General features: G+C 36.4%; 1 protein-coding gene across 3 annotated transcripts; it reads right to left on the bottom strand.

Annotated features, from left to right (window-relative positions):
• Positions 1–311: 311 nt before the first annotated feature.
• LOC149735278 (3',5'-cyclic-AMP phosphodiesterase 4C-like) lies at positions 312–19768 on the bottom strand. Of its 3 annotated transcripts, none has more exons than XM_089878189.1 (16): positions 19189–19768; positions 7580–7771; positions 7230–7269; positions 6195–6268; positions 5694–5889; positions 5219–5312; positions 4557–4700; positions 4273–4370; positions 3991–4092; positions 3564–3725; positions 3059–3158; positions 2473–2627; positions 2242–2364; positions 1783–1965; positions 1293–1423; positions 312–1167 (listed from the first exon to the last, which is right to left on the bottom strand). In XM_089878189.1, exons 1-16 carry the CDS (start codon positions 19707–19709, stop codon positions 939–941), a joined length of 2544 nt encoding a protein of 847 aa, XP_089734315.1. In that variant the 5' UTR covers positions 19710–19768; the 3' UTR covers positions 312–938. The 3 variants fall into 3 exon arrangements, with proteins under 3 accessions (XP_089734315.1, XP_089734316.1, XP_089734314.1); XM_089878190.1 differs by lacking the exon at positions 19189–19768 and adding an exon at positions 15772–17569; XM_089878188.1 differs by lacking the exon at positions 19189–19768 and adding an exon at positions 11339–12587.
• Between the last annotated feature and the right edge of the window lie 342 nt (positions 19769–20110).

The following is a 20110-nucleotide window of genomic DNA, read 5'->3' as shown; positions in this document are numbered from 1 at the left end:
TCAAACAGAAAAGTTTTTGTTAACTAGGCAGTTTAAAATCTAAATATTCTAAAATTATGAAACATATATGGATTTGGGTTTAGTCAAAAAATTAAACATGTGATTATTCTACTCTTACTGAAGTTAAAAGGTATATGAAGTTAACAAATATTCGTTGTTTTGCAAACTAATAAAATCCAGTACTGACATAAAACAACCAAGACAAATTCATTTAATTTTTGAAACTTTTATGTTCTTATCTTGTTTAATACAACATCAAATCTTACTATGTTGTCATAAGAATTGCTTCATCAGTTACTTAGACACATGTATTGCTCTCATGCATTCACATTTACTCAAATTTCTTCTCATATGAATGATTTTTTTCACAAATGCTGATTGCTTCAACAGAATTTGCTTCGTTGTATTTTAACTTAAATCTTTGTTTCCTTCACCAGCAATTTGTAAGCGACAAGGAGATTAAAATACATGATATCCCACAACATGGACAACTATTATTACGATTTAAGTGACGACACATATTTATGACTACGTCGCATGGTTAGTGTGAGTGTGTGAGGTAGGGCTGGTGATGATTGGAGCGAATTAATTTTTCCTCAGTTGTTTTTTTTGAAGAAATTTTTATATTTTCTTGGTTAACGTTGTGAGGGAGATTTCATGATAAAAGCAGCCATCAATATGATAACAAGAGTTTCTGTGCAAAGAAAGATCAATGTAAAATAAATACTAAGCTACTGCAATAAATCTCTGATCACCGACTTAGTTCAGTTTAGTATCAGTTATAAGTTTGTATCTGTATGAATGTGTTTATTCAAGGCCGCTGTCCGCTTCACAGTGTGTTTGCGTGGTATCCAGTTCATAGGTGGCGCTGTGGAGCAACGTTACCACCCGTTACCACGATGCTTCATCTTATGGTGCTTACATTGGAGTAAGATGCGCTACCGAGGTGGTTTGTTGGTCATTTCGCGAGATTTACGCCGTTCAGAAAGTTCGGACACTGAAGAATCTTCATCAAGTGAAATCTGAAACTGAAACCGATTGTTCTGAAGTTGTGAAGTTGGAACAGGAGTCTGTATGACATCATCATCGCTTTCATCTCCTTCCGTCTCTGTTGACGAGTCATCAACCACTGTGACATCACAATCACTGGTTTCATTCGGTGAAGGTCTGTTAAGTTGTTTACAAGAGAGCACAATTAAATTTAATGCATTTATTTGTTACTGTTAAAAAATTAACTAACATATATTTCATGGCATATTTCATTCTCTTGTTACATTTTCACTTGTACTTACAAATTTGGTAATCGACTTGCATAATATTCTCTGTTAGAAGCGAGTTGGTTGATAATATCTTGTGCATATGGGTTCACAAGGTCAGCCCAAGTCTCCAACAACGGATGGACAACAAAATCAATGAACATCACCTGTATATGCAACATGTTGATACAAATCCAGACTACATACAAGTCTATGACATGTTATGGATGCCACAGTGGTTACATCGCATGTCATACCAAATTCAAAGCTCGCCCACAATGGTCACAGCATTGCCTTTGGCCAAGCGCTGGGAATATTAACCAACACAGTGGTCATTAATGGGTTGAAAGATATTCACAAATAAATTTTCGAACCCTATCCGTACGTGGAGTGAGGTGTATGTAGCTACTATAAATGTAGCAAAATAGGATACTAGTGTTATAATTCTGAACTGCTTTGCTATGCAAGGATAAATAATGGTGGAAAATAAAACTGACATACTACTTTTATATTAGAAATAACAAACCTGTGATCGTTCAATTGAAGTATTGTGTCTGTCACACAGGGGGCTTATCTCCAGCCCCGCCTCTCTCTCAACATCACCTTGCATCCAAAACTCATCAATAAGGCGAGCCACCCACTGCTTGTAAGCTTCTATCGGCTTTGATGAGTTGCTTAGGTCAGCGCAATGAACCATGTTTTGCAATACCTACAAACAAATAATAAGTTTAAATCATTTGTTGCTGCCACCCGTATTATATAATAATAACAGATCACTTCTCTTTTTTTGCCTACCACATTTCAAGGACCTATTTATGTTGCTTGCATTAGACATTTTAAATGTCAGTAGGTAAAATACATGAAATAGCTAAATTTAAAAAAAAATCGTTCTAAATCTTAGTGATTGTGGTTTATGTATCATTTTAAAACATTTGTACATATCAATAAGTGTTGAAAATATAGGGATGTGTTTTGCAATAATTACCTGTATTCTGTCAGTGTAGTTGTCAAGCATAAGGACACCTGAGGCGGCTACTTTCTTTGTTTCTACCATAGTTTTAAGGTTGGCAAGAAGCTGCATATGTTTTGACATATCTGTTGCCAGAACCTGTAAGCAGGTATTAGTAAGTAAAATGCAAATCTACTTATTTTGGCGCTAATGTATTTCGTACAAGGTATATCAATATAAAACACACTATGATAGTTACACACTTACCATGTCAATCGCCATCTTCCTTAAACTCTGCCACTGTTTCTGAGTAAAATGTTCAAAAACATCGCAATGATCTTGCTGCATAAGTTTGAAACCAACAGCAAGATGGTGGTTCTCCAACACACACTCATCATTGTACATTATAGCAAGTTCAGTGCCTGAAATTCAAAAAGGACTTTTTTAAGCTACCTAGCTCCTAAAATAGAAAATGCCGCTAGTTTTAATAGGTTGCACAAAAGATATTTTATTATTACATTGGCTTTAATTTTATTTTTACTATTGTGTAAATGTAGTTAACAGCTGATAAATCGTTTGTTGAACATCAGGTTTTATAGACTGCTATTTATTATTTTTGCTTGTTTTATAAAACTAAACAAATGTAGTGTGTGAATGGCATTAGTTCCCATTATTATTTCATTAACTTATTGACGTACAACATTTTGGTTATAGCTTATATGACATTTTGTCATCTCTCACCTTTCACATATCTATTACATTCTTGTATATGAAACTAACACCTTCTCCTACTTGAGGAATCCCTTATCGATTCCATCAATACATAAATAGAAACAACAAAACAAGAACTTACTATTTGCGCAATGATATTGATTATTGAGTCCAGGATGATCCACATCATGCATCGCACTCGCTACAAGAGCAGCAAGAACCTCAAGGTCAGTAAAAACGCTCTGTAAGATACAAACATGCAATATTACACATCATTGTGGGAATTAATGATAAATCTATATCCAAGATCACAAAGAAATATATTACTAAATATAACTTAAGATATTGCACATAACATAAGGATGCTTTATGACTTTATAAAACAATTATCAACTTATTATTGGCTGACTATTAAAATTAATATTCTGTATGACTTTTAATTTAGACAATCCAACAGTCGCCGGTTGGAGCAATTCCAACTAATTGTTTTCCCCATAGACATACATGCCCCTTATACCAGCAGCATCGTACTTTGGACCCATATCTTCCAGTTATAAGGCTCTACCCCCACTGCTACAACACTAGTAAATATTTACGTAAATGTGGATGTATGAAGTAAAAACAGTAATTTCCAAAACACCACTCACATCAAGTGCAGCAGAAGAAAGTAAAACATGGACAGATTGTGTAACATCAGCTGCATGTAAGCTGTTATGGTATGGAACCTTCCTATAATGGTCCTCCAATGTCATCATGTATGTGAGAAATTTCACAGGTGATAGCTTGAATTTTACGAACATATCACGTTTCTGTTAAAAGAATCATGATACTAGTTGATTCTATAAAAGTAAAGATTCTCAAATTGTTTTGGAGGGTCGTGGGACCTGGATAACATGTTTGTAGCGTATCAGACTTTTAAAACTAATATTTTACATAGTTTGAGAAACCCTGTTTATGGTGAGAACAATTGTTACTTAGTACGTCAAACATTTAAAACTAAAGATATTGAAAGTTAAACAAGGCTGGGTGTTCGAGAATTTTGGATTTATATTTACCATGGCTCTTGTTACTTACTTTGCATATTGTGTACATGATGCTTGTGAGAGGTCGATTGTTGCTGATCTCGGCGATTTTAAACAAATCCACTCCTCCCCAAGTATCAATGTCTTCCAATTCCTGAAAAAAAATTGGAATTTAAATTTGACACATCCACAATAATATTTTTCATACACAAAAGTTGTGTGCACACAAAAATAAGGCCCAGGTAAATTAAATACTGCTAATTAAAGTTAGAAAAAAATGTTTATTTATACAGTAGCATACTATGTTAGTCATTGTATAAAAAGGAAATGAAACCTTAGCAAGTGCTTCTTCATTGCTGACAACAACTCCATACATTGGTAGCTTCCTCCACCTGGATATTGTATCTCTATGTCGGTTCATTTGTTTAATACCTGGTAAGAATTAAAGTTATTATATATCTATATGTGCTGCTGGAGATAAATATTATACAAATTGATTGTTTAGGACCAGTGACACACACACACCTTTAGGTGAACGTATATACGTTATAAAATGTAAAATTTCTTCTTTAACATTGAGGATAATTGTAAAATAACATTTAAAAAAACACAATCAACCTGTTATATCTCCCATTATTCTACCAGCAGGATTTAGATGAGATTTTGTTGTTTTCCCGATAGCTCCACAATTAGGAGAGGCGGGTCTCTTCTCTCTGTCATCTGTCGGGTCATGGTTTGGTGACATCACGTCATTCTGGTTATCTGTGATATCATAATACATGTTGTGAATTAATATGTAAACGACTTAGTAAACAAAATGTTTCATGACAAACATACAATCAAATAAATGTTTACATTTTTTTCAAATATTTAATCAACAGTGGTGCAATAAACAATAACACTTAAAAAATTATTTTTAATTGATTTTCAGGAAATTCTACACTTTAAGCTTAGTGAAAAAAACAACTTTTTAGGAAAAAACAATCAAACACTTGTATTTTTGAATAATTAAAAGGGTTTATAGTTAATTGTGAAACATTTAATATAATATACCATGCAACCAAGTCCTGACCTATAACAAACTCTATGACATATATCTATGATGCAACGAGTCCACACTGAGCAAGTTCCTTTACATTTCTGACTAAACTACACAACTAACCTTTCACTAAACCCATGATTAGTCCAAGAAGTCAACTAATGACATAAGATTAATATAGCTTACAGGTAGTATGTAGTTTTTACATATGAAGGCCTAATACAGATTGAGCGCAACTCACCAAGGAAAATTGTTGAAATAAACTCTGAAACCTGATTCCCTGATTTGCTCATGCCGGAGAGTTGGTTTAGTTCTTTATTCAACATCCGTTTAAACTAAACAAAACAATTACATTAAAAAAGAATACAATAAACATTAACTATGGTGTTTCCATGTATCCAAAATAAGATATTATTGTAAAAAAAGTTAATTGAAAAGTCAACTGACTGTATTGAACAGGTCTACTTATTAGGACATATAAAATGATATTTAAATATCTTGAAGAGCACATTAACAGTGTGTGGTTTTGGCAGAAACAAATGATATCATACCTACATCATCATTTAGAAATTAATTTTTTTCATGGAATCCGATATATTTAAAGCTAAATTTTAGGTTAAACAATGTATCCACTACCTAAAATATTAAACAAATATAATTGTAACCACTACCTAAAATATTTTAGTAAACATATTGATCCTAATATTTCAACTGACCTTGTTTGAAGCCATTTCACTGACAGATCTGTGTGTTTGTACCGCATCAAGTTGTTCTAAACACCAGTCCAGCTCTTCAACTGTGTTTACTGCTCTTTGCACAAATTCTTCTGTTCCAGGGACCACATTACCTTGCTGGTTTACTGGGATGGTCGGACTTGAGTTGGACGACATCTTTCCTTGACTACTTGGAGATCTGCATAAAAATATACAGTACCTATTTGACTGGGCTATTCCTACATTAAGGAGAAAACAGGTTAAATGCAATAAATACAGACTTTCAAATCTTCATTTCTCAAATGAGGTTTAATCATTTTTAGTCTAATCATTTAACCACTACTTGATTAATGTGCATGTTATCAACATTTCTCTCACCTGTGGTTAATTGGAGCACTATCCTTTTTCTAATATTTCAATAATATATACTTATTACATTTTTGTTTACCCAAACAAATTTTTTTTAAATATTTTTAAATAAAGAGTATTTTTAACTCAACTTACTTGTTATTAGTTGGTGGATTGATGTTGGTTAACATGATGAAATCATTGCGGACTCGGCGCAGACTTGCAAGCACCTGTTACAATTCTACTTTAATTAAGTTTTTCAAGTGAGTTACATGCTTTTAACGCACTTATAGAGTGAGGATGATACAGAATTTCTGACAAGTCAAGATATTTATTTACTATTGAACAGATTGGGTTTTTAATGTACGTAATTCTAAATAATGAAATAAATCTTTTGAAATTATTTGTATACATCATAGCTTTTTTAAATCAATTATTAAAAACTTTACGAAATTCAATTATAAGGGCTATTCTGTCAAGTGGAAAGAGGAAGAATGGAAACAATCATTACAATGATAAATAATGTTAAAGTAAGGAGAAAAGAACCTTCATTTCCTTATAACAAAAATTACATTTACTGAGTAAACTAAACTGCCAACTAACTAATAAATACTAATTTAAACTGGCATGTGTAGACTTGTAGAATAAATACCCCTAATTTAAACTGGCTTTTATAGTTACAACAAACTTTCTAAACTTTAAACCGGAAATTATTCGAATGTTTTTAAAGTTAATAACTTTTAGTTGTAATCAAACATTCAAATGAGTCTGAAACATTATCTGGAGATATGATGAAAAATATAAAACACATGAATAATTTATACAAGCGTTTACTTTCAGCGATTGAAATAGGGTTTTGGCTCAATGCTGTGTGCGTGTGTCATACTTTGTTTTAAATATTTACGAGGAGAGTACATATGATACATTACCAAAAAAACTGTGCAGTAAAACACACTTTACAACATCATCATAGACATCAGGTAACACTAACTCTTGTGTAGGTACCGTAATGTAACGAACCTATGCCTTTAAAAATAATAGCTTTACTAAATCTTTTCAAAATAATTAATGTAACATTTAAGCAAAAGACTTTTACGGCAAGATAAAAAAAATCACACTTAATGTTGTTGATTAATTTTAATATTTAAACAATGGATGAAACGTTGACAAAAATTGAAGTTTACGACTCACCTGAGCAAATGGGGTGACAATGAGATCCTCTATTCCATGCCTACATATGTTCAAACATTAATATCCCACTTTATAGCTTTGTGTGAAATATTTATTAGTTGGTTGTCAAACGAGGACAATTATATTTACTCCTGCTGCCAGGCATATTATACTTTTTTAACCAATGTTTTAACATCCTATTCGGGATGACTGACAATTATGTCTTCATATAAACAGGACTCATTAGGCATATCATTTTATGTTTAGTCAAATTTTAACGAGAAAAAAAAAATTAGTAAAATGGCACAGCCAGTCCAAGTTAAATAGTAACACATTGTTACGATGTGACCTAGGAGCAGAGCTTAACTTACATATCACTAACAACAGAGGAATTTCTTGAGCCAATTTTTGGTGACGACTGATCAAATTCACTGTCCGATCTGTATAGGAAAGATTCTCTTCGCTGAGAGTGCGGAACCGCAGTTGAATGAAGAATCATCCCTGGAGATGCCTGTGCATCAACCGGACTTCTTGCAGGAGCTAATCCGTTCTCAACATCAAAACTGTCAAATTAATGTAATGCTTAAACGTGAAATAGTTATAGCTAAACTGTTTCTTTGTTTCAAGGTTTATAAAACCTTAAATGAGTTCAGAGACATGTACTGTACATGGTTGCCAGCTATTTTTTAACTAGGAATAGATATACAGTTCATTTTTCATTTCTACCTGTCAGCAGTGTTTGTACTAATTGAGTGACAATTAGAACACCACAAACAATAATTGCTTTATAAACACCAAGTGAATATTAAATATTTTCAGAACAAACCTAAACTTTGGAATCCTTATATTTGGTAATGATGCGCGACATTTTCGACTAATGCGTGGGTGTAGTCGAATATAACGATGAATATTGCTATGAACAGATTCAGGATTGCTTAATCTTGCTCTCAATGGTAGCAAAATATCTCGACTTTCAGCTATGATTGGCTCAGGTGAACTATTCAGCTCAGACGCCATATATAATAACACTTCGTACAAACTACAAAAACAATATGTTCAACACAAAGCTTATACTGTATGATTTTAGTTAAAACAATTCCTCAAAGTGACTCAAACTGTTAAAGGCATATTGTTATATAACTTTCTACCTTAGCTTTAGCCAAAACTATTAATAATTAAAACGCGATAACTTCTAGCATAATAACGTGAGCGCAGCCTAAAACCGTCGCTGGCAGCAAAATAACAACCGACTGTAACATTCCAACCAACGTAGCATCGCACACAGAACAACCTGTCTAATCAATTACTACACAACACTCTGTATCTGTCGTTGCCTCTGGTGGTGCACTGCGCACGAGACTGGCGGCGAGTATCAGATTATAGCGACATTATGTCAGTTTTATGTGGCTGACGTACAGACAACAGCATCAGCACATAAGAGTTGCCGTTAGTTGCCACAAACTTCCGTTTTGACTCAAATCCTGGGCAACGCCAACGCAAGTATGGCTTACGCGTGGCACACACATGCAAACGCGTCTAGCTAAACCAACAACTTTGCTTGAAACTTTGCACTACACAACAACTACCTTTAAACAAAGCCTGGACTAACTCACCATTAGCAATTAGAAAAGGCCCACCATATGGGACATGTCACTACGAAGTGCTTATGTCCTGAAGCAACGTTCTGTTATTAACATTGCGTGATCGATAATCGGACTCTTACTTCATTTAATCCCTTCCAAATTGTATTCGTGATAATACACGGCAAAGCTCAAGTGGCTGTGGACAATTACAGTGCTTACTAGCGAGATATCTGCTTTCGTGTTTTACGCTGTAACTAAGTCATAGTACAATTGTCTAATAAAGCAGAGGTTACCCTTTCAACGATTGATGTTTCGGCGCAAATGTAAATTATATATGATTATACAAACCTGTGTAGCAAAGATTGCCGGCGAAGGTTGCTATCTTTCTCTGTGTCCTCAACCGTGAAAAACATACCTCTTTTGCTCTTTATATCAAGGGTAACTGAAAGTTTAAGCTCGCACAGTTCGCTGGTTACTAGTCAATTTAACAGCCCGCTTGAAGTTAACTAATGTAACCTCAGTATTGGATAGGCTTGCTTTGCGAAATACGCAATCATACGACGCTATACCTACACACATGGTTCACCCGAAATACTTTTACATCATTGCACCAATAACTGCTTTTGTCGACAATTTACCGCTAGTTTAGAGGCTGTGACGTCCATGCAAGAGAATCGCTGTCGTTTAAACGGAAATTGAGAGGTAAAGGCGCGTGCATGCAGAAACACAATGCATCGTGCCGATGCATATTTAGGTAGGTGCTACTGTGCTACACTGGTGACGAGGAAACTTCCAGTATACGAGACGAGTTACATATCAGGTGGATATAACAACAATAGGAAGAACAAAGCGCTAACGTTCGGTAGCAATGAAATTTATTGATTGTTCGTGTTTGTTCTCTAGAGACGTAAAAACACAGAGCTGTTGAAATGGTTATCTTTAGAACACGCTACCTATCGTAAACTATACAGTTCACGTTCGCAGTCAAGTTTCACCAACCGGCAAACATTTAGATGCGCACGTTTGTTACGCAGAACAAATCAAATAGAAATCTTTAACAACTAAAGGTTCTGTCGTATGTTTACATGTTAATAAATTGTGAAACAAAAAATAAACACTTTGATAGAAAAAGCCCACTATTGTCGTTTTACGTATGCTTATATATGTATGTACAAGTAGCTTACTTGAACGAAAATATCCTTTTCAGTTTTGCGTTTGGGGTTGGAATATTGTATACAATGTTGAGTGGTCCTGGTCGCATCTTCTTTCGAAACATGCTATCATAAACACTTGGATGAATGCAACGCTTTAAATTATTTAAATTTCGTTTTCAACGCTTGTGTAGCTTCACAACCAGCATGATACTTGGTCACCTATCTCTCATACACCAATATATAAATGAGAACCGGTAAAGTCTTTACTGTAAGTATACCTCGAACTTATAGACATTTGGTCTGCCAAACCTCATCTGTATCACAACCCACAAGTACTAGCGTCTTTAATGAAGTGTATACGTCATATACACATGGGATTTTAGCGAAGGAAATTAGTAAATGTAAAACAACTCTCGACCAATACAGCTAAAACATATATTGATTTCGCGTAACCCTAAGAGCATGGTTACAATGAACACATATAAAATAAGCTACCGTGAAAGCAACGGGTGCGGAAACAATACATTGAATAAAGAATTGAATCTTTATAATGGAATCTCATATTGTCGTAGTAAACCGCAATAAGTACTGAACCTTTCTTCTATCCATATCACACACGGTGCGTAATGCATATACTAACTCCCGGTGATTCATAAATCTATTAAAACCTGTCGAGGTCCCACACAGCTGAATAAAATGATGTATTATATGCTACCAACGATGGTCGAACCAAGCATTACTTGTACTTCGTTAAATTATTTCGCATGATTAAACAACCTATGTATGTCTAACATCGGATTAAAACCTCACCAGACATTTGAGTGGTGTATTGATTTAATCCTACGCATATCATCAGCGGCTAAATAAGCTCAAACAAAGCGTGCGGAGGTAACTTTTGGACGGATGTCAAATAACGAGCAATCGTTTATCTTAAAATGATGTTTTGGGGCCCTGGGCTATAACTCTATATCCGATAAAGCAACAAAACTTTGACGACTCAGTCAATTTTCTCACGACAAGTGCCGAGCCTTGCCAATAGTATCGGTCGTTAGGTGGCGCTGTATGATCGCTTTGTTTCGACGTGTGGATTTGCACAAAGTAAAACTGAAGTGCGATCAGTAGTGCTTGTGAACTAATGGTGGGAAATAAACTTAATAACAAACACTGTCAATTTGATTAAATGTAACTTGCTTTATCCTCGCGTAGCTGGAAAACGACAGTCATTAAAACACGGGTGTTTTGTTTCGTAAACTTACTGGTAATATCAAAATACAGCAAGTATGTTTAAAAACCACAGCCACTGCATTGAAATACTGCAGTGGCAGCTTGTTAATATCTACATCCGTTACCACAAAACTATCCGAGATAAGTATTTTACACAGTAGACGATTACCTAAGCCCGAAGTCGTTTTCAGTTAATTGATCCTTCGCCATTGCGAGTATTTCACTTTCGTCGTAGGTGAGGTATATATCATAACCGAGCGGTGTCCGGACTACGTTGATTGGAATAGGGCACAGCAACATCAGACTCTGTATATCGGAGGGTGAAGTGTCAGGACCGATAAGATCATGGCGATGGAAGCCAGCGTTCTTGAACGAATAATTAGTCACGTGATTGTCCATATATCGAAATAAAGAGTTGTAAGCATGAGAGCGAACTCCGCTGGAAGACTTTGCAAACTCTGGTGTGGATGCCGACTTCACCATCGGTGTAGGTGTACGTTTACTACAATAATCCTGTTGTGTGAATTGTTTATTTAGGGTTTCTGGGTTTGTTCTTGCACGAGTTTCTTTCTTGGTTGCATCGATTGCATCGTCTCCCTTTCGTAATACCTCGGAGTGAGATGGAACACTGATTCTTGGTGTTGGATGACGCAAATCATCAACTTGTTTATAAACGTTATCAAATGGACTACTTAAATGACTGTCTCTTGTTTTTATGTTAAGTGGGGAAGCATTAGATTCGGTTCTTTCTCGAATATTTTCCAAGCGCGTGGGGTCATTGTCATTAACAATCGATCGTTCCCTTGTTGTTAAACGATCAGCTTTCCGTCTAGAATAGCTCGAGTGTCTGTTATTCAAGTCTGAAGTTAAGGCTCCCTGCGTTCTAGTTTTGCAATCATCTTGGTGTTTGTAGAATACGTCATCTTCACCTGCGATGGTTGAATCTCTTCTGGTAAAGTTGGAAGAAGTCATCAACGAGGAAGATGACCCAACATCCCCTGATCTACGATCAGCAACATCACGAGAGTACATCCGCATATGACTGGCATCGTAAGCCCGATTGCTCTTTTCTTGATCTGTAAGATTCCGAAGACGAGTTCTTGCTGTGGCCATTGACTCATGATAAGGAAGAGGTTTTAAGATTGGATCCCTCGCACATAAACTGCGATTTCGCCTCACTTCATTTGTTTTGCTTCCACCTGCAGTAGGTCGCTGGCGATAGTATTTTTCAGCTTTATCAAGCGGCATATTTTTACACAGAACTTGTTCTATCTATCTTAGACTAGCTTTTAAGCAACAGCATAATAGGACGATATACAACGGCATTTAGCTGTTCGAAGAGAAACCTTTGCTTAGGACATAAGGAAGAAGTTGGCTGTCAACACCTTTTTGACAAAGCAGAAGCAGCTTAATCAAGAGACTGCCTTGCCCACGACAAGCCCAGCATGACTATTAGAAATCCTAGTATGACAAAATGTTAACTACATACTATTGTTACGACGAAGCAGCTAGCAATCCCAAATGTGCCAATGACATCACTGGTCTAATGAAGTGCATCTGATAAACTCATTAAACACAACGCAGTCATGAGGAGGTAAAATAAACTTAAAATGTACCTATAATATCTGCTCATCAATAGCGCTTTTTTGTCATTGAAACGAAGAAATGCGAACACAGCATTTGTGCTTGATACCTAAGCATTAACGTGTGCGAGTGAACATAGAAAAATGTACCAAAACTGAAATTAAACTTACCGTTTTACTCTTCGACGGTTAGGACATTCGTAACTTCGTGTAACTGGCGTACATGGGTTACTGCTTACACGTTTAGTGGGGATAGGTATGGGCCGTGATCGAATGTAGGACGACCCTGGCTCCAGTTTCCGCAAAATAGTAATCGGAACTTGATTTTGACTGGAGCATTGCCGATACGTGTTTATACCACAGGTAGATTGTCGGCCCTCGCATTGAAAAGCTTGCAGTAAGTTTGGTTCCGCTTCATCAATCAATGATGACACCTGCTCTGTAGCCAATGACGATTGTGCCAGGGAAGGCTCCACCATTTCTATTTCTCGCATAACTTGATTCCAGGCAAAGTTAAAAGTAAATATATCGACACTGGGTAAACAAAGTTCTCTCTCTGAGTTTTATAACGAAGGCGAAAAGTATAATAAACAAAGGTATCCACTTCACTACATCTATAAAGAAAAAACATAATTCAACATAAGTCAACACCCACTGACCGTGACAGTACGAACTTGACACCAAGTACAGAAATTGGGGCTCAAAGAAGATACGCTTGGGTGGTATGGTCGTTTTTGCGTGTCAAGTACTTCGCTTTCAAGCCATACTTATTTACTTTGAAATGTATGACGTACGAATCGCAACCATTTGTGGTAATTGTTCCCTTGCGCCACCTTTGTGTTAACTCGGCCAACAGAAAAACTGCATAAGCGCAAGCCTGATCTTTGCTCGCCAAATATTTGCTAAACTACACTTTGACGAGAAGCCTTTGGAGCTAGCAAGGAAAAAGTGTAAACTTGTGGCAAACCATTTCCGTTCTACAACAGTACCGTTTATACGGTACTTTATCGACAGGTTAAATAATGATCGTGTCGTGGGGCATTGACTGCAACCAAATTGTGCTGTGCAAATCATTGGTTTAATACATATACGGTAAATTGATGCAATATAGTTTACACTAGAATGCTAGATTACTTTTACCACGTAGCTGACTTATATTTGTGTTCCTTTGTACGTTCTAATTTCCTCAGTCTTGAGCATATCCTTATTTCAGGCAAGTCAACAACGTCTGTGCTAACGATTCCCGGCATTGGGCACACAGCATACGTTGCCGTATAAAATTTCATATAATTGATGAGCAAACATCAAGCTGACTATTTGTAGATACCTGAAGTTAACTGCCCAGTGAACTATATACCGACTTACATTAAAGGCATGCAAACTAAGTTACCCATGCATAATTTTCGTATGTTATATAGCTGTTGTGTATCACTGTTAGGCTCAAAAGACTGAACTTCTCGGCTTACAAGAACCTTAATAGGAACGTTGCGTTAAATAACTAACTTCAGACCTGCATATTGTTCTGTACCTGGGGATTGTGGTTAATTAATTACTCGGTGAACCGAAATACTGTTGAGAGGCGTGAAGTGCTGACGTCAAACCGTCTCTTAAAACAGTGCGTTTTGTACCTTACACCCCTTCCCTAACAATATGAGTAGGCGAACTAGCCCGAGCAGACACGCTATCAATCATACGCTTATGTGACGTAATTCTGCTTGTAAATTATTTAGACAACTCCAGTGAAATTATAAACAAAAGTTTATAAAACAAAAGTTTTTTTTAATTTCATACGTAAAAACGAACGTGAATACAACGTTTATACAGCTATGACATGTGAAACTGTGCATATATTCCGAATTTTCGTACCTTCCATATGAAAACAACAGGTAAGTCTAACTTACAGCTTAGACTCGATCTTTTTAAACACTAAATACCAACGTTTTAAACTCAGATCATGCCTCCACTACTCGAACAGTTTCGTTGCAGATAAAGTATATATCGTAGTATAAATGTTTGTACAGACTATCCAATACACTGTAAGTACAAGCTACGATAAAATTGCGCTGTTGGTATATAACGCTATACACACGTCTCTCAATTGCGTGTAGTGTTTGCTTTATGACCAAAGAATTTAAGTCGGTTATTACCCTCGAGAATAACCAAAAGGCAGGTGGAAGGCGGGAGTAATACGTGGATGGTCTTTAATACAAAACCTAGCTGCACAAGATTTTGTATGACCACAAATATCGATCGATTTCATGCCTTTGCTCCCTTTCAGTACGAAGAACTACACTGCGGGTGGCCGCAGAGGCTTGTTTATATCCAAATATGCTGGCTGCAACAATATTTCTCATTTACAATTTAAATAAGGTTTAGAATAAATTTAACTCTATGCCGAAAAAGTACATTTTTAAGAAATATTTAAACTTCAAAGAGAGGCCTACAATAAAATCTAAACTCCTCGAAGGCGACTCTACGTCATTAGATTTCAATTTAACGTCACAGAAAAACACGTGATACTCCCGACTACGCATATCGCAGGTCGTATAAAACAAAGTTTGCTGCTTATAAATTGAATGTACAATGATTGATAACAGCAACTACGGTTCGAAACTTTGACCAGAAATGCCAAACGAAACCAAAGAAGGGGGACAAGCGCTGACCTGGTGTCGTGTAAACTTAGGTCCGGGAATGACATTTGGTCTCTGTTCTAATCCTTCTACGCATGCGTGTAGTAATTTTACATGACACTGGTTTCAACAAAAACAAAACTTTACGTTGGTGCATAAGATAGTAATATAGCTAGCGAACCCGAAACCCATATTTAAGCTGAATTAGTTTCCAACAGTTATTGATGTTTAGGTTTAGATAAAATTGCGACCTGAGTTTGCCTAATAAATAATGTAGTATATATTTATAAACCTCACGCAGTAACATTTACCCGCGAAGTATATAAATAAAAACGGCAACAGTCAGTTGAAAACTGCTTACATTGGTACAATATAGGTTATTTTCTTACCAGATCCATGAATGTCTCCGGTGTTGCTGCGTAGCCCGTGCAAGTAAAGGGTTTAGAAAACAAGGCTTCTTCTTTGCTGCTCTCACTCCAATCCTTATCATTTCTTCGTCCTCTTTTTCACAATTCTCGTCATCATGACAACCTGCTTCCCTCGTTGTACGCATTGGTTTGTATATTGGTTTAATTGTTCCACGGTCACATAGAGTAACAGGGCGGTTAACTTGTTTAACAGTGGGAGCCCATGATACCTTAGCATTGTGTAAAGGTTTGGTGGATTGCAGGTGTGGTCTTGTGTAAGTATCTTCAGTGTCGACACCGCTAAGTTGTATAGTTGGAATCACGGTCGACGACTTGCTTGGGAATGTTGAATTTAAACGTTGTTCTCCAAAGCGATGCCCAGACATGTTGTTTTGGTCGTATAAACAACACATCCAACAATATCTCCATAGAGGTATTTGATGTTCCACACCAAACATTAATAATAAAACATATTCCACATTGTAACCGATGTCTCTAATATAACCACACTGTTGCAGAAAGAAAAATAAAGTAAACCGCAATTACAGAGTTTGTTTTAACTAACACAGCAATAGTACTATATATATCTACCACAGCATCGTATTCTGTTACATGGTGGCACTGCAGGTCTGTAAAACCTGTTTATGTTGCTAAACGTACAAAGGGGCTTATGGGAAAAGGGGCTTATTGCAACGATTATTTCTGCAACCGCAACACTGGTATTGCTAAGTTTACAATATAATCTAAAAATGTTTTCTTTATCACATTTGGAATTTAAATGACAAATTTACAAATAGTTAAAAAGAATTGGTTGGAAGAACTACCTACGTAAGTGGTTTATAACAGCTTAATTATAAACCATCTCTGTCACTTTATAAGTTCATGTTTCATCGTCGGAAAACGTAGTTTTATTCTTTGGTCGTGTATTTTGTTGTACCCATAGCGCGCCAAAATAAATGTTACTTACTGCCTTTTTTTCTTAAGCTACGACCTTTGTGTCACTTTTAATACTGACTTATTCTACCCACTCACTCAAATTGCTGAACTTAGCATATTTTGTTAGTGTTATATATACAGCACATTAATATACATTAAATACTGCAATAACATCTCGTGCAATGGTGTGGTGTACCACATCGAGAAAATCAGTTCACCTTTGTAACCAAACTTGTGTTATTCGACTGCTGGTATCGTTGAATGACTATCATTGTTAGTAATGCTCCTGAATTGAAGCAAGTAACCGGAACGTAAAAAGAACTCAAATTGAAGAAACGTAACAACTAAATTAAGGTTGTATGAACGCCCGAATGGTTCCGCCATACCCACAGCAGACAAACTAACGTTTTGAAGCAAATAGTTAACATCCTGCTAGTAATATAGTTTAATACCTATAGTCTTCTAATCTCGTAAACGTCGATAGAAATTCTGATTAGAACTAAAAGTGACAAACTCATTACTAATAGTTTAAAATCCTGCATGCACCTTGCGAGGACTGTAATCCAACGAAACGATTTTGGACAATATTATCAATACTAGTAACTCGCCCTTATAAATTTTAAACCATGTTACAACATATCGATTACTGCATGGCAAAGCTTCCTTTAGTAGAGCCAATAACATAAATAATTCACATACAGGCCTTGCATGGGAAAACCATGTTCGGCGTACGACGATAAAATCAATATTTCAATTTCACGTAATAAGCAAGGTCGGTACATTTAAGCAAATCATTTCATTAAAAATTGCACCTTGCACTCGCCTGACCACTAGGCTTAAACCCTTACACCCAACGAACAAAGGTTATTTGTGACGGGCATAGCTACTTACGCTCGAGGCAAGAGGTTTGAGCGGCACACAAAGATATCTACTATATGTTTACCTTCACACAGTATTATCAACATAAAGAATGCGTCATTATCTACCGTTGTGGCGCTTTCTGACACTTCGTTTGTAAATTTTCTAAACAAACCGAGACCAATAGAAAAGCTTGGTTGGTTTAACCTGAACTTAGTTTTTTTACTGAATTTACTGAAGTTAAGCTACGCTCTGCATAATCAAAAACTGAGTAACTTGGTTAGTTTAAAACTTATAACATCTGCAGAAAGGGCAATGGAATCTTTCGGTAACTCATTTCTATTGTTGCTATGTTAGTTATAATTGTTTAGATTTCATGGCGAGTTAAACACGTATAATGGTAAAACAGTGAATAATCCGCAGAGAAATAACTACTGAAGAGTTTCTTACTTGCGGTGGTGCACGAACATCGACGTGCGAGCGGTTTACTAACAGTGAATTGAAACCTGACACCCTTTGTATTATGACGTGCGAGAGAACAATAGCATCGCTGTTGGGCAACGTAAGGGTTCGTAACAATTGCTAGTATACTACCGGCTATTGTAAGATAAGAATGCTGAATATACATTGTGATTATAGGTTAGGAGCATGATATGAAACATCTGCTGGGATCACAGCGTACACACATATAGTAATCCATACAAGAAGTTTTATGTTAATACAAATATTACCAACTGAAAAGCAATCAGTTATGCATAAAGAGAAGATAGCTTTTAAACGACTGTTGTTTTAGGAATCCTGCTTTAAAATACACCGGTATGTAGTTAGTGGTCGTGTAACTGTTACAATGCTATGGATACTAATGTTAGGTTTAACTGCCATTCATATTTGGGTATCAATACGTTGCAGTAATATACCCGTATACATATTAGCTAATTCAGTTTCGCAGATGCCAATTTAACCATGTTGCAATTTGAACAAACACTCAAACCCACAATGCAATATTTACAAACATGTTTCATGGCACACATCGGACGAGCATTAGCTTCACGATTCAACAAAGCTTACAGCAACTCTACTGCCTATGTGCAAGTGTTCTTCTACAATCTACAATTACAATGGACCGTCCTGCCTATTTAATTTAATTTAGTGGGTTAAGTAACTACGAGGATATACAAGGGAAATTAAATACACTTCACCGATCTGTAAACTTATTTCAAATTGTCATTACCAACATATTGAACGCTTAATTTCCAAAATAGCATTCATATAAATTCATAAATATCTCGCAAGAGCTTAAAATTAAGTGTGGCGTATGGACTCCTCGCCGTTAATCGAGCGGAAACGCAAACAATGCCACCAGAAGGCAGCGACCGCCTTAATTGTTCGACTGGAATGCGTTTCATTTTTTGAAACAATCGCGCATTAACTATTGTATTAGGGCGTTAGGCTTTACATGATTATATTTATGCCTCTCTACTGTATTGTGTGCTAAAGAAATCACAAACTATTAATAGAATAAACATATGATGCGTGTGGAGGTCAAGGCTGCTGTATAACATGAACATGAACACCACGTATATATGGAATAAATTATCAACAAACCTTGTCCTCGCGACGGTAAAGCGACGTGCATCGCCTCCTCTCATCATTATAATTCTCCGAGCTGTTTGTGGGGATGCTGGTGGACTAACGCCTCCTTGCGGCATCAACCCGCTCTGCTGCTGTGCTTGCCTTACTTTCGCTACTCGGTGTTGATGTTCCAGCCGTCGAAGGGTCCCGGGTGAAAGAAGTGGGGCGATACTCATTGGAGTGGGAACGAAGTCATTTTCGCTGTAACTTGGTGACTTCAGAGTCATTTTTGGGATGTGGCATCCTCCTCCATCGTTAGGAGTCCCCTGTCGAACACGTGTTTTGTTTCCCGGTGACCCGAGCTTATGCAAATTGGGAGTTGGAGGCTTCTCTTGTACAGGCTTGAGAGTTCCAAAACGTCGGGCGAACGCTGGTGAGGATAGTGGGCTAAGTTGGTCTGGCTCGCAGGTTGGAATCGAATTTGCAAACAATGAGTTGCTGTTGCTGTTGCTCATCATTGAAGATTGAATAATACTTGGCTTATTTCCGGACATGTTCTGACTGCTACAGTTACAATAAACACAAAACAAAAACCTGCTGTTTTATTGAAAAATAAAACAAAGTTACAAAGCCATAAATACAACGACAGTAAACGGTTCAAGTCATTGCAAATCGTTCTTACGCTTATATTACGCGTATAGGTATGGATATGCCACAATCAATATAACTTCGAATGGGGTATACTATACATTCGGCTCAGCAGTTACGAATCTCGTTATATCGACCATAGAAAGCTTCGATCAATAAGAAATCCGAATTAAAAGCTTTTGCCGTCTGAGCTCAGCGTGTTTTTCAATGGCGAAATACACGACAAGCCTCAGTGAAAAGAAGGTATCTTGTTTACAATTCTAAATTGATAGCTAAGTAATAGCGATACGGTTTAGTCTATGTAAAC

The sequence above is a fragment of the Ciona robusta genome, chromosome 5 (genome assembly GCF_009617815.1).
Source record: "Ciona robusta chromosome 5, ASM961781v2".
Taxonomy (NCBI): domain Eukaryota; kingdom Metazoa; phylum Chordata; class Ascidiacea; order Phlebobranchia; family Cionidae; genus Ciona; species Ciona robusta.
This window is presented reverse-complemented; position numbering and strand designations above follow the sequence as displayed.

Bases quoted from the DNA above. Each gene is read 5' to 3' on its own strand.
- LOC149735278 (XM_089878188.1), bottom strand. From the start codon at position 12,417: ATGCCGCTTGATAAAGCTGAAAAATACTATCGCCAGCGACCTACTGCA. The intron at 7,270-7,579 runs GTAAGTTAAGCT...GAACATATGTAG, and splicing joins TCCTCTGTTGTTAGTGATAT to GCATGGAATAGAGGATCTCA. The intron at 3,159-3,563 runs GTGAGTGGTGTT...TGTATCTTACAG, and splicing joins TTTCTTCTGCTGCACTTGAT to AGCGTTTTTACTGACCTTGA.